Raw genomic sequence first — 13,410 nt, 5'->3', positions numbered from 1 at the left:
TTTAAAAGACAGTTTCTGAAAGGGTAAAAATTTTTAGTAGAAACCTCTTTGTTGCGTGCCTTAACATAATTTCTTCTCTTTTTAAATTTATTACTAATTTCAATGAAAATTTACAGAGACTTTGGATTTTCATTCATTCATTGTTGCACTTCTCTCCCCTCCCAACCTTCCCCTCTAGTACACTACCCTCTTGGAAAAAGTAAAAGAAAAATTCTTTCATTGTGCCTTAACAGAATTTCTAACTCATAACAATTCTGTAGAGGACAGAGCATAATTGCTTCATCAAAATTCAAACTTGTTGCTATAGATTTGCAAAAGGTGTAAACTGCACAGAAGGAGATTGTCCATCTTTCTCCCATGGAGCTCCTGGTGAATTCAAACTGCCAGGGGTGCACTTTCTCTGGGTTGGCAGTACACTTCCCTAAGAACTATACCATCAGAGTTCCTTAACTACTTCATGAGGATGTTACTGTTAGGTACCTTTGAGTCAAAGCCAACTTACAGACGACCCTTCAGTGGGTATTCAGAATACCCACATGAGAAATCACCGGGGAGGAGATTACCCATCTTTCCTTTGGGTTGGTAATGCAATCCCTACCTCTAAGCCATCAGAACTTCATAGACTTTCCTGGACAGAAGTCTTCACTGTAATGGATTGTCAGGCCTGTTATCCTCTAGAAAGACTGGTGGGTTTGAAAAGTGAGCTTTTGGGTTGGCAGCCCAGAACTTAATCAATGTACCATTAGAACTCCTTGTAGAAACTTTGAGGGACTCACACTGTTGATATATTATCCTCAAAACAATTTCCATTGCTCAAGAGTATCTTAGTGCTGAAATATTTGAGTTTTGAAGTCTTACATTAGACCAGTTATATGTCTTACCTTCAAAAATCACCATGAAATACACATAACACAGACACAAACTAGTCCATCTACATTTTACCAAAGCTAATTTCATTCTATCAATGTCATCTGATGCCTTGCGGAATACAGAAACATTTATAGGTTCTTATATAATAAAATTCAATGATAAAAGTGTCATTGGTTTTAAAAAAATCAACTAAATGGCAACAAGGGTTTTGAGTTTGGGTGGTTTTTTCCCCACTTGTAATGTTGAGAAGTTTTTTTTCCCCCCTCCTCCTGAAATCTTCCAGCTGCCTTTGTGAAGTTCCCAGAATAATGATTAACGTTCTTAAACCAGAGACTAAAAATCTTGGTACGGACTGACCCAGGGGGACACATTACAATATTGATTTTTTAAAAAATAAAATAATAAAAGGGGCGTCCCAGAGAGGGCAAAAGTCTGACGCATCAAGTCGCTCAGAAGAGTTCTTCCGAGTGGTTGGAATTTGCTCCAAGAACCAGATGCTCTCAGTGTCTTGCCTTTGTGGTTGCCTACCCAGGTTTTCCCAGTCCTTGGTTGACCATTAATGTTCACAGAGGGATACGGTACAGACTAGAACTCTCGTGATGTCTTCCAGGAGAGGCTGAGGCCATTTTTAAAAAACTCTTACTCAAGTCCCATCCATAGTATTGTGATCTCAGTATGTACACATATCAAAATACACAGCCACCCCCCCCCCAATGAGCACGCACATGCACTCACACACACATGTGCATAGAAACATGGACAGATTGTGTTCAGCTTTTCTCTATATAGATTGAATGGAACATTTTCTTCCCCTCATTTTGCTCCAGAAGATTACAACAATTTTATCACAATGAACTTTAAAAAAAGTCATATTCATTTTATGATTATCCCATAACTTATAGATACAGATAGTCTTCAATGCAAAGGGGTTTTGCCTTTCAAACTAAAAAAGAATTGACTACTCTATTAATTATGTTGTCATCTATTGTACCAGTCAGCTTGACAAAGGCCAACAATACTCTTATGGAAGAATATGAATTGTAACTTCTCTAGATGTCTTAAAATATGACTTCTATGGCTAGGTTATAGACATTGGATTAATTTCCTAGAGGAGAAAACATAATACACAAGAGAAAACACACAAACACACACGCGCACGCGCGCACGCGCGCACACACACACACACACACACACACACACGCTTTCCTTCTAATTGATAAAAGAGCCTGAAGATGGCCTTTGCCCCTCCTGGACAGGCATGAAACAGAATCTAGAGCCTCCCTCTTCCTCCTTACTCCAAATTAGTTTTGTCTTGCTAACCATCCCCCAACCCTAGCTTGCTGTCCCGTTTTTCTATTTTCCCTAAATGCAACTTACTTTAAGCATGTTTCAACTTTATAAGCATTCCTAAAGTTCAGTGGTGGTAGAGAACAACCCATTTGCCAGTAGTAGCCACTTCTCTTTTAAATGTCTACTTATGACGTACATCCAGAGTGCACGCCCTTTTTATTTTTTTAAAGACATAAGAAAAACAACAACCACGACAAAAACCTAGAAACAAAGATTTTTAAAAAAGAAAATGCAAAATTTATTTTTCATTTCCTTTTGGCAATTATAAAATGAGAGGGGAATGAATCAGAATGACAGAAAAAGCAAAGCCAAAAAAGAAATAAAAGTGTCCCCTGACTGCTCTGTCTGTGCCTCTTCAGCGTGTGCTTCTGGTTGTTCATCTCTGAAAAATGTGTAAAATACCTTTTTTCTTTAAAAAATTTTTTTTGTTCTTTTCTCCCTTCTTGTTTGGGAATTAAGTGCTTTTTTGTATTATACATATATATATCTAACTATATATATCTATCAATGTGTTTCTTTTTAATGGCTAGATCTGTAGATTTGGTTTTATCCAAAATTATGAGAAAAAAGTTATGAATTGTTTTCTGCAATTTCCCCCACTCCCTCTTTAAACGTGGAACAACTTCAGCTGCAGAATCCTCACATCCACATCTTTCTAAATAGCCTGGTCTCACTGCAAATCTCATGTAATATGGGTGGCATGGGGACAAGGGACAGAGCATCACTCAGATTGTGACTCCATCATTTCTAAATGAAGAAGTCATTGGCAACTCAGCGTGTGGGCTTCCTGTCCAGCTTTCCTTTGGGTCACCTCTGCAGAGCTGCAAACCCCACTAGCTGTAGATGGGGCCGTGAGGCTGCCGATGAAGTTGTTCAACTTGAATACATAAATCTAGTCTCCTTGTTTTGGCTTTTAACCTTTGATTACTCGTATTATTCTTTTATGTACTTTTTGGTATTTTTAGTAGGGGGAAAAAGTTTAACTGTTTTGATGATTTAAAAATCTTTAATGAAACTGTAATAATTTTTGAAGTAATTGCATGTTGAAGAAGTTGCAGCTTAGGGTGTGTGAGATTGTCAGTGTTAGAGTTCTGTTCTTTATTTCCATAGATGGGCATGTGTAGGCTCATTTGTTTTTGTATATTGCCCACCCCTTCCTTACAGCCAGAAGCTCTAATGCAGCTAGATCACTCCGTGCCGCCCTTACATGGACATGGCGACTCACTTACACATTTACCCCCATCATCTTCATCTCCTGTGTAGTACACTCATAGATGCTACCCTCCCCTCTCGGCATCTCTCCTTCCCATACTCCCCCCTTTCTTTAGCATTGTTAAAATTTATGTGCTGTCATCCATCCCCTTAAATTAAAGAAAGTTTAAAACTTGTCAAAACGACAAAAAAAAAGAAGCAAAACTTATATATCTGAGAACCTATAACAATGCAGAAATTCATTCAAAACCCCTTAGAGGCAAAGATTTTTTTAAAGGCAAATTATAAAACTAAACAGGATTTTTTTTCTCTTCTTAATTAAAAAAAAATCATAGAAATTGGAATGATTTTCAATTCAAAACTAATGTCCTCCCAAGCACCCCAAAGTAAAAATTTGTTAAAGTGCAGATTTTTTTTTCTTTTCATGTTCTGTGGTGTGGATGTATGTGTTGTTGCCTCCCTGTATCATCCTCTGTTGTTAAATTATTATATTTGAAAAAATTAGACATTTTACTCAAAAGTTTTTAAGAAATGACAACAACAACAACAAAAAAAGCAAGTTACAAGAATGTGGCAATTCTTTTTGTCCAAGAGCATTCTTACACAACTTTCTTTTGTAAATTTTTCTTTCATGCCAAAAAACATGCGGGCAATTTGTTGATGTAAGTTGACTATACATTAATATGGTATGCCTTTTTTCATTTACATTATTTTATCTATGTGCAAATGATTTATTTGCTTAGAAAAATAACACTGCCTTTATTATTATTTTTTTTAAATTTGCTTCTCCTTTTCTTTTTATTTTGTGAATGCCTTGTTGATGTGACTTTCTTTCTCCTTGATTTACTTTGGCTGTGAAGTTGCTTTTGTTTTCTATTTTATGCTTTAAAGGTGATTTAAAATATTTTCTCTCATATGTGTCTATTTGCTTACTTTTGATTGTTATGTTTTGTGCTAAATTGTTTCTAATAATAGATGTGAATTCTACCCTTTGTAGAAGAGGATAAGTAAAAATCATCTTTACCACTCAATGCCTCTTTGCCTAGAAAGTCTTGTTTGTTTTACCACTGATTTTTAAAGACATGCAAGTAATGATAGGCTCTACCGTGGGTTAATAAAATTTGTCACCGCCTATGGGAGGCCTGTATTCCAGAAGAAAATTAGTTGAGTTAGTTCCAAATGTTATCAGTTGTAATTACACCCTCATTTAATTCCTTAGAAGACATTCAAGGAAATAATTTCTTCATGCTATTTTCCATTAGCAAAGGGGAAATAAGATACTCTCAAGTGACCGTGGTCGAGTTTGCTTATTCAGGATTATCCTATCACCCTCACCACAGGCTGCAAAATCAATTCTACTGAAAAAAAGGAAATAGGCTATTCCAGGTGTTTAAAATGTTTTATAATATTAACGCCTCCTCATAGACCTAATTATGCCACTGCCATGCACACACACATAACACACACACATTTTCTATTCCTCTCTTTCATTCCCTCCTGCTAATAGTTGCCATTTCTCTCAAGGAGGTAATCAGGTAAGTTTTAAAAGGATCATTAAGAGTGTAAAAAGACCCAAGAAGACATATACCCGTTTTCACACCATAAGCTTTCTTTCTAACTCTTTCAGGTAGGTACTGCCCTTAGATGTGACTCTAAGGTGGCGTTATTTTATGACCTTATAGGTATTTGCATCAGTGCTTCAGAAAACATTGGTAAAAAGCACTACACAATTTCTTTAACAAGGAGTTACTAATTCCCTTTGATTTGTAGAGAAGGGTGTTACTTGAACATGTTACAGAAATAGCAAACTGAAAGTACATATTAAGGACGACTGCAATAAAAACGCTTTAATGAATAAGTTGTTTCTGCTTCAATTTTTATAGCCCACGTTGTCAACCATGTTGACGAAGAATTTCCTAAATGGGATGTTGAATCAGAGAAGGTTCTTCAGGAAAACGGGATCAGTAAGAGCTCGCCAGCTAGCTAAACAGATACTGACTGGTTCTATAAACATTAAGGAACTGTCTTAACCAGTTATGTGAGGGGTAACCTGGCAAGTCTGAAATCCAGAAAGCAGAATTTCTATCTTGCAATCTTGAGGCAATTATCCTCTTTCTAAAAAAAACAAAACAAAACAAAACATCAGATTTTGCTTTTAAAGCCTTCTACTAGTTGGATAAAGCTTGACTACTTTTTTTTTTAAAGGGTAATCTCTTTTACTTAAAATCCCATTTGTGTGGCATCAGAGACAAAACTCTTCAAGTACAAATAACAATTTCACTTGACACTATTTTGTAAAGGCATGGTTGAACAGAACTTGTAACCTTTGAATCAGAGTCATTTCACACAAACCATTGGCCTTAGAGAAAGGAAAAGGGGAGGGGGAAAATTGCCATAAATGATCATCACATTAAAACGCAAGCTAATTCTGGTTGAGACTACTTGAGTTTTTCCGGTGTCTTCTTTGGGGTACTTGCTAAGTTCGCTCATAACAAGGTTTTTTTGACAGCAGATGAAGAGCAATGTCATGGTTATAAACTTCTGACGGCATCAAGGTATATGGATGTGCTATAAGCATGTACATCTATGGTCACAAATAACTGCATGTCTTTGAACAATTGACATAAGAAGGGAAAGTTTCCTTTCCCTCCATTATGTGTGAATTGCCAAGCATAGAATTAGGAAAATGTAAGGAAGAGATGAGAAAAAGAACCCAAATAAGACACAGAAAACACCAAAGAACTTGAGTGTAGTATCTTCTCCAAGACAGAGATTTGCTCTCTGGTAACCACGGTCTTGCTATTTTTATGACCTCTCAGTCTCAGACATCTCCAGAGAGATCATGCTCAGAGCCACACAGAAACTTCCAAGCGCTCTCCTTGAGTTTCCGATGACTCCCTAAATTCACCATCATCCACAATATTCTCACAGTTCAGAAGAGCTCTATTAAATTTTTAACACACTGTCTTTTTCGATGGCAGAGAGCCCCTTTTGCTGGATATCAGCCCTAGAGGCATGAATTATATATCTATAAATACACTCATAAAGCAAAAAAAGCAGGGCAGCCTTCAGGGCTAAAATAGACTTTCTATATCCCTGGTGCTCTCTCTAGTTTAAAAAAAAGCACAGCCCTGTTTGTTTTGGGTTTTTTCTTGTTTGTTTGTTTTTAATTTTTAAAAAAAACCCACAACAATAATAATCCAAACCAAACTGAAACAAAAATATATACTCCCAATTTAAAATGTTCACTTTAAAGGATATAGAGGCTGTTTATTCCAAACCAAATTTAGAAAAAAAATAATCTGAGAATGGCAAAAGAATTAAGGTTTTAATGAATATCAGATTTTTGTATCACTTTATCTGTTATCCCGTTGTGATAGTAATGTAGTTAGTCTCTTGTACAGATGCCCTGGTGGATTTTGACCTCTGGTTGACCGCTGACTCCATAGCTTTTGTATGGTAAAATAGAAATATATATGCATATGTGTTGTTGTTGCAGTATAGTGCTGAGTTGGAACTGACCCATAGCTGAACCTCAGCAGGTTTTCAGAGGCTGTAAATTACATGGGAGGAGATTGCCCATCTTTCTCCTGCAGAGGAGACGGACTCAAACCATGCATCTTTGTGTTGGCAGCACAGTTCTTTGCCACTAAACCACCATGTAGAGATGTAGATACAATTATTACTACTAGCTGCTCCACTATCTCAAAGAGCAGGCAGCCTAGATTAAAACAGATAAAGTTTTTCATAGCCTCGCACCACTAATGAAGATATTTCTACTAAAGATTTTAGCATGAGAGAAATAGTATTCCCATCTCAAATGATGTGTGACTTTGAACTCTCTAGTACACTTGATCTTAAATGTTAAAGGTGGATTTGATATGAAAATTATATATTAAAATTGATGATACAAGCCAATTCCTGCATTTATCCCAAGAAGCTTTCCTGTTTATGATTATTTAAAATTTTTTGTCTCAATTCACGATCATTCTTGTTTGTCAATGGTTCCTGCATTCCAGTGGAATTCCTTCTTTTCAACTGAAAGTCCTCTCCAGTTCCAGAAAGACAGGCTTGTGAAAACTACTCTCATTTCAATGATTCAATCCCAACAGAATGTGGGCTCAGTTTTCTTGACAAAGGGCATTACTTATCATTTTTATTACTGCTACCAGGATTAATAACAAAATGGCAAAGAAAACTTAAGATGAATAGTTTTGACAGAGTAGGTTATTTAAATTCCGCAATAGTATACCCATCATTTTCGTTTTGAAATGAGCTCTTATCATATCACTTAAGGGCTTACCAACCTTTCAGGGCCCTTTGTAAATTAGTGAGCTGCAGGACCCTCTTCTCATCCCATTATGAAAAGGCAGATTTAAAAAAAAATCCTAGAGACATGCTTATATTAGCACATTGAATGAGAAGGAAATAATGCAAAGGAGGAGGAGGGCTTTGGCTGCAGAGTGAGCAATTTGTAAGATCTAGATTTTTAATAACAAAACACTACAGAAGCTTTGGTTAGGATTTAAGAAAAAAAAAGTCAAAAACAAAACAAGGAAGAGCAGGCACATTTAAGACTCCAGTTGGATGTCACAGATGGTTCGCTAAAATTGCAAATGAATGCCCCTCTGTAATCATGAACAGAGTGATCTTAATCACACTGAAAGGACTGCAGCATCTTCCCCAACTGCTTGCCTTTATATTTAAATTATTTGTACAGGCCTTTGCCTCCTGTATCCGTTTGCCTCCTAAATCCGTTATCCTTTGTCCTTTATCCCTGTTTCCTTTCTGCTTTCTCTATATGGTAGATTTTTGTCACTGCCATAAAAAAAAAACAACAAAACAACAACAACAAAAAAACCACACACACACAAAACACAAGTGACTCTGGTATTTGTGCTGGGAAAGAACATACATGCTAAGCCTTTGTTCTAGTATAAACCGGATAAAAACTCCTGTTTTGTTCCCTTAAGCAAAGTGAAATAATTCCTGAGCAATACCTACAGGTTGTGAGGGTCTCTGGTTTTCCTCTTTCATCCCTGGACCTCTCTTATTCTAAACCTGCCCAGTGCCATCTATCAGCTGACATAAACCACCTACCCTCCCTCCTACTAGAAGAGTAAGAAGAAAAGTTGGCTCAGGGTGAGATAGTTTTAGGACTCACTTACCTTTTGGGAACTATGCTCCAAATCCCATTTATAAAAACTAGCAAAAGTGTGTAAATTATGCATTAAGTAAGTTGCAAGGTATATGAATTATATATGTCCACAATGTAAAAAAATAAGCAAGTTGGCCAAGGAAAGTAAGTCTGCAGCTTTGGCAAACGTACAAAGATCATTTTGCTCAATAGGGTCCAAGTCTGAGCACCAGAGCAGCAGCTTGGGTTTAGAGCACAAGCAAAAAAGGCCATCAAGGTTCTCAGAAAGGTCCTTGTGTTATTGCCTCACATATGATCAAGCTAGCAGGTGGACCACGGAGCTTTAGTGTGATATTCTGCTGTCCTTTCTCTTTTGAAAGATGTGTGTGTGTGTGAGTATTTTAGCCTTTGTCCCAATTCACTAGTGTGTAAGAAGCTGCATTGCAATCCCAAAGACACGTGGTTCCAATCCACCAGCTGCTCCTCAGAGAAGGACGGGCAGTCTCCTCCCACGTGATTTATTCTTTTGAAAACATGCTAGAGTGTCAGCGATGAGTAGTTCTGACTCGATGGCACACAGCAACACATGTGTGACACCAGATTACTGGCTACATAGGAAATAATGGCCTCTGACTTGGGTGCAAGCTAGTCTAACCTGGAGGCTTTGAGGCTCTGCTGTAGCTTTCTCCTCAGAAGGCCCTTCTCTTTCTACACATGGAACTTTGACAGTTTAGACACTACAATTCTCGATGACATATCTGAAGATATCAGGTATAGAAAGCTGAGAATGTGTTCTAATTCCACATCAGAATGCAAGTCAGTCTTTGTAGAAACCCTCGAACACTATTTTAAGTTCAAAGGCTTGTCCATTTACCCTATAGATTTATGGTTGTGGTTGCTGTTAGGTACCATTTTGTTAACTCCAACTCCTCGCAACTTTAGGGACAACAGAACAATCTTCTGTCCAGTCCTGTGGCCATCCTCACAATCTCTATTGTGCTTGAACCCGTGGTTGCTATCTCCGTGCCAGTCTATCTCTTTGAGGGCCTGCCTCTTCCTGTTGACCCTCTATTGCTCGGCTAAGGATGATTAAACCACATACCTGGCTTTGCTGTAGACAGTGAGGCACCTAAGGGAGACATGTCTGTTAACAGATGCTCAGATACTGACCCTCCTAGCATGGCTGACTTTATTTCCAAGGGCAGAATGCTGAAGGGTATCACATTTGGTTGCACATGAGTGTCTGGTACCCAGCTCAGAATGAGGCCCAGATCAATAACTGGATGTCATTCATTCAACTTGCTGATTTACTGGGACAGTTAAATACCATGATATCCCTGCTAGAAGATTTGGGAAAATAATAGTTGGAAATACATAAATAAATACACACACACACACACACACACACACACATTTCTGGGATAAATTTAGTAAAAATACAGGAATTATAACTTATTGAGATTCTTCCTTTGAAAAATAACATTGCCAAGACATGAAAGACAGATTTTAGTGGGCAATAAGTTCAACAGTGACCCCGCTCCCCCACCGACACACACACTCAACAAACACCTTATTAGGTGAACAAGACTCACATTAGACTATTTTGGATATTCATAATTTGTAAGAACTCTCACTAATAAGAAATTCTGAGCTTTTGTCAACTCAATTCACACATTTATAGTAAGTACACTTTCATATTAAGGGAAATCAATGTCTTTTTTCCACCCTAGTAAAAAGTCACTGATTTAAACAACTTTTTTGCTACCTCTACATTTCTGAGTGTAAAAGCAAGTTTACAGCAAGATATCAAGGATATCTAAGCTGGGTATTTTAAAAATGTAGGTTCCCTCTCACCAAATATGTATCATAAAAGCAATATGTTGCTATGTACCATCTGATCAGAACCAACCCATAGCTGACCCTCCAGTGAGTTTTCAGATGCAGTAAATCATGTGGAAGGAGATTGTCCCTCCTTCTCTCATGGAGCAGCTGGTGGATTCAAACCATGTGTCCTGAGGTAGGCAGCCCAACTCATTCCCACTAAGCCACCAGAGCTCCCAAAGCAAATGTTGTTGCGTGCCATTTAGTGGAAGCTGACCCATAGCTGACCCTCCAGTGGGTTCTCAGAGGCAGTGAGTCACATAAGAAGAGGTTGCCCATCCTTCTTCTGCAGAATAACTGGCAAATTTGAACACTGTGCCTTTGGAATTGCAACTCAGTTTCTTACCAGAACAATGCAAAAAGAGTGGCCATTTGAGAGTCCAGGGACTTAATTGAAACATTAACAACTTTAGCCTTTTGCTGGTCCCATTTATTTAGCTTACAGAAATGGAATGAAGCAATTAATAAATACAAAACAAAAAGTTAGCAACTTACTAGCAACCAAGAAGATAGTATTTTATGATCTTTGATTTTGGTCTCAGGGGCAAAGACAGAATATCATTCTTATGTTCTATAGGATAGTAGAAACCCAGGAAGACAAGACAGATGTGTTAGAGCTTAAAAATATACACTTGTGAATGTATAGGTGCGTGTATACACACATACACATACACACACGTACACATACGCCCAAATACTGGTAGCCAATCAGAATTTGATACAAGAGAAATTAACTAAACCCAATAAACTAATCCTGGAAATGGTATATTTGAATTCTATTAAATAATTACTTGAGAGTATCCAAGTCCCCAGTCAAAAGATTTCCGAATTTTGGTGGCAAGAGGCATGTTATGGGCTGGAAACCAGCTTCCCTTCTGGGGTCAATCAGTGGTAATTTGAGGTCCAGCCTACGAGCTGCATTCACTGAGCATTACTGTGAATTATATTTGCCAATGTACTAATTGTGTCTTTCTTTTTCTTTTCAATCCCAGGAGGTGAATTAGTTCTCCCTCTTCTTGTAGAAGACCCTCTAGCTACCCCTCCTATTGCTACTCGTGCACCCTCCATTACGCTCCCCCCTACCTTCCGCCCCCTCCTCACCATTATTGAGACCACCAAAGATTCCCTGTCCATGACCTCTGAGGCGGGGTTACCTTGCTTGTCGGACCAAGGCAGCGATGGTTGTGATGATGATGGCTTGGTGATATCTGGGTATGGCTCAGGGGAAACCTTTGACTCTAACCTGCCCCCTACCGATGATGAAGATTTTTACACCACCTTCTCCTTGGTAACAGATAAGAGTCTTTCCACTTCAATCTTCGAAGGTGGCTACAAAGCACATGCGCCCAAGTGGGAATCCAAGGACTTTAGACCTAACAAAGTCTCCGAAACTAGTAGGACTACTACCACATCTTTGTCCCCTGAGCTGATCCGCTTCACAGCTTCCTCCTCGTCTGGGATGGTGCCCAAATTGCCAGCTGGCAAAATGAATAACCGTGATCTCAAACCCCAGCCTGATATAGTCCTGCTCCCGTTGCCCACTGCCTATGAGCTAGACAGCACCAAACTGAAGAGCCCACTAATTACTTCCCCCATGTTCCGTAATGTGCCCACAGCAAACCCCACGGAGCCGGGAATCAGACGGGTCCCGGGGGCCTCAGAGGTGATCCGGGAGTCGAGCAGCACAACAGGGATGGTCGTCGGCATTGTGGCTGCTGCCGCCCTCTGCATCTTGATCCTCCTGTACGCCATGTACAAGTACAGGAACAGGGACGAGGGGTCCTATCAAGTGGACGAGACGCGGAACTACATCAGCAACTCGGCCCAGAGCAACGGCACGCTCCTCAAGGAGAAGCAGCAGAGCTCCAAGAGCGGCCACAAGAAACAGAAAAACAAGGACAAGGAGTACTACGTGTAGCGGCCACGCCCGCCGCCCCTGCGCGCACTGGAAACCGCAGAGCGATTTATCCAAGTAACAACTTTGCAAAGGAGATGGGACGTCAAAACTGTTACAACCACGAGACGGGGTGTGGACCATAACTATGGTGGGAAACAAAAAAAAAAACAACAAACCAACAAAAACATAACGCAACCGCATTTCTCAAAAGGACACACACCAAGCGTGTACCTATCTCTGACCTGCAGCCCTGGCTGCTGCGTTTCAGTCGTCGTTCGGAGACAGAAAGCCAATCTTTCTTTCTGCCCTGCTGTATTATAAAAGCACACGCCGAGCCCTCTGCGTGCAGAGCGGATGGCTCGATCGAGTTAGCAACCTGGAAGCTTCCTTCACTCTTCCGAAGACCTTTGGACAAAAAGGTAGAAGACTTTATGGCTTACTTGTTCCATAAACGCCAAGTGAGTCTGTAATGATGTTGTGAAGCTTGACTGTAACTATGTCTTTTATTTTCAGTTTAATTATGTTTAAAAAAAAAAAAAGAAAAAAGTGTTAAAAAAAAAAAAAACCAAAACAAAACAATCCACAAAAAACATACAAACAGATCCCCTTATCTGGTACTGACCAGTGTGTGTGTAACTTTTCAAGATCTAAGGGGAAACTGGCTTTTGGGTTTTCATTTATTTTTTGAGAATGACTGGACATAAGAAGAAAAAAAAAACCCTCAGAAAATAAAAATGAGAGAGACTATTGCCATATATGGACTCAAAAGTTACCATGTCCCTTCTACATATCAGGTTGTGGTGTCTGTAGACTCTGTTGTTTGTTTCCTATAAGATGCTTTGCTGAACACATAGCAGAAATCATGTGATGGATAACAATGTCGTTTGGAAAAGCTGATCCCCCAGGGTTTAAATCCAGAATTTGCTGCCCAAACCCTGAGCAGATAGCTTCGGGGATGGTTTTACCAGGACTAGTGGCTTTCTTTCTCAGTATCGTTCCTGTTCATTAGCCCAGCGGAAGTGTGGTAAAATGGAGAGACCCATAAACCAGATCAGGGCCTTTC

The 13,410-nt window shown here is 39.1% G+C and overlaps 1 protein-coding gene across 7 annotated transcripts in view; it reads left to right on the top strand.

Annotated features, from left to right (window-relative positions):
• Window positions 1-12,503, top strand: part of NRXN3 (neurexin 3) — a 2,203,380-nt gene extending 2,190,877 nt beyond the window's left edge. For 3 of the 7 annotated variants that reach the window (XM_006884636.1, XM_006884635.1, XM_006884637.1), the window contains 2 exons: window positions 11,443-11,800; window positions 11,846-12,368. In XM_006884636.1, coding sequence (XP_006884698.1) covers window positions 11,443-11,800; window positions 11,846-12,368 — 881 coding nt within the window. Of the gene's footprint in view, window positions 1-11,442 lie in introns of all 7 variants that reach the window. The other 4 variants (XM_006884638.1, XM_006884641.1, XM_006884639.1 and 1 more) reach the window with 3 other exon arrangements.
• Window positions 12,504-13,410: the final 907 nt, after the last annotated feature.

Source organism: Elephantulus edwardii, unplaced genomic scaffold (assembly GCF_000299155.1).
Source record: "Elephantulus edwardii isolate Elephantulus edwardi_28Jun2011 unplaced genomic scaffold, EleEdw1.0 scaffold00037, whole genome shotgun sequence".
Lineage (NCBI taxonomy): Eukaryota > Metazoa > Chordata > Mammalia > Macroscelidea > Macroscelididae > Elephantulus > Elephantulus edwardii.
This window is presented reverse-complemented; position numbering and strand designations above follow the sequence as displayed.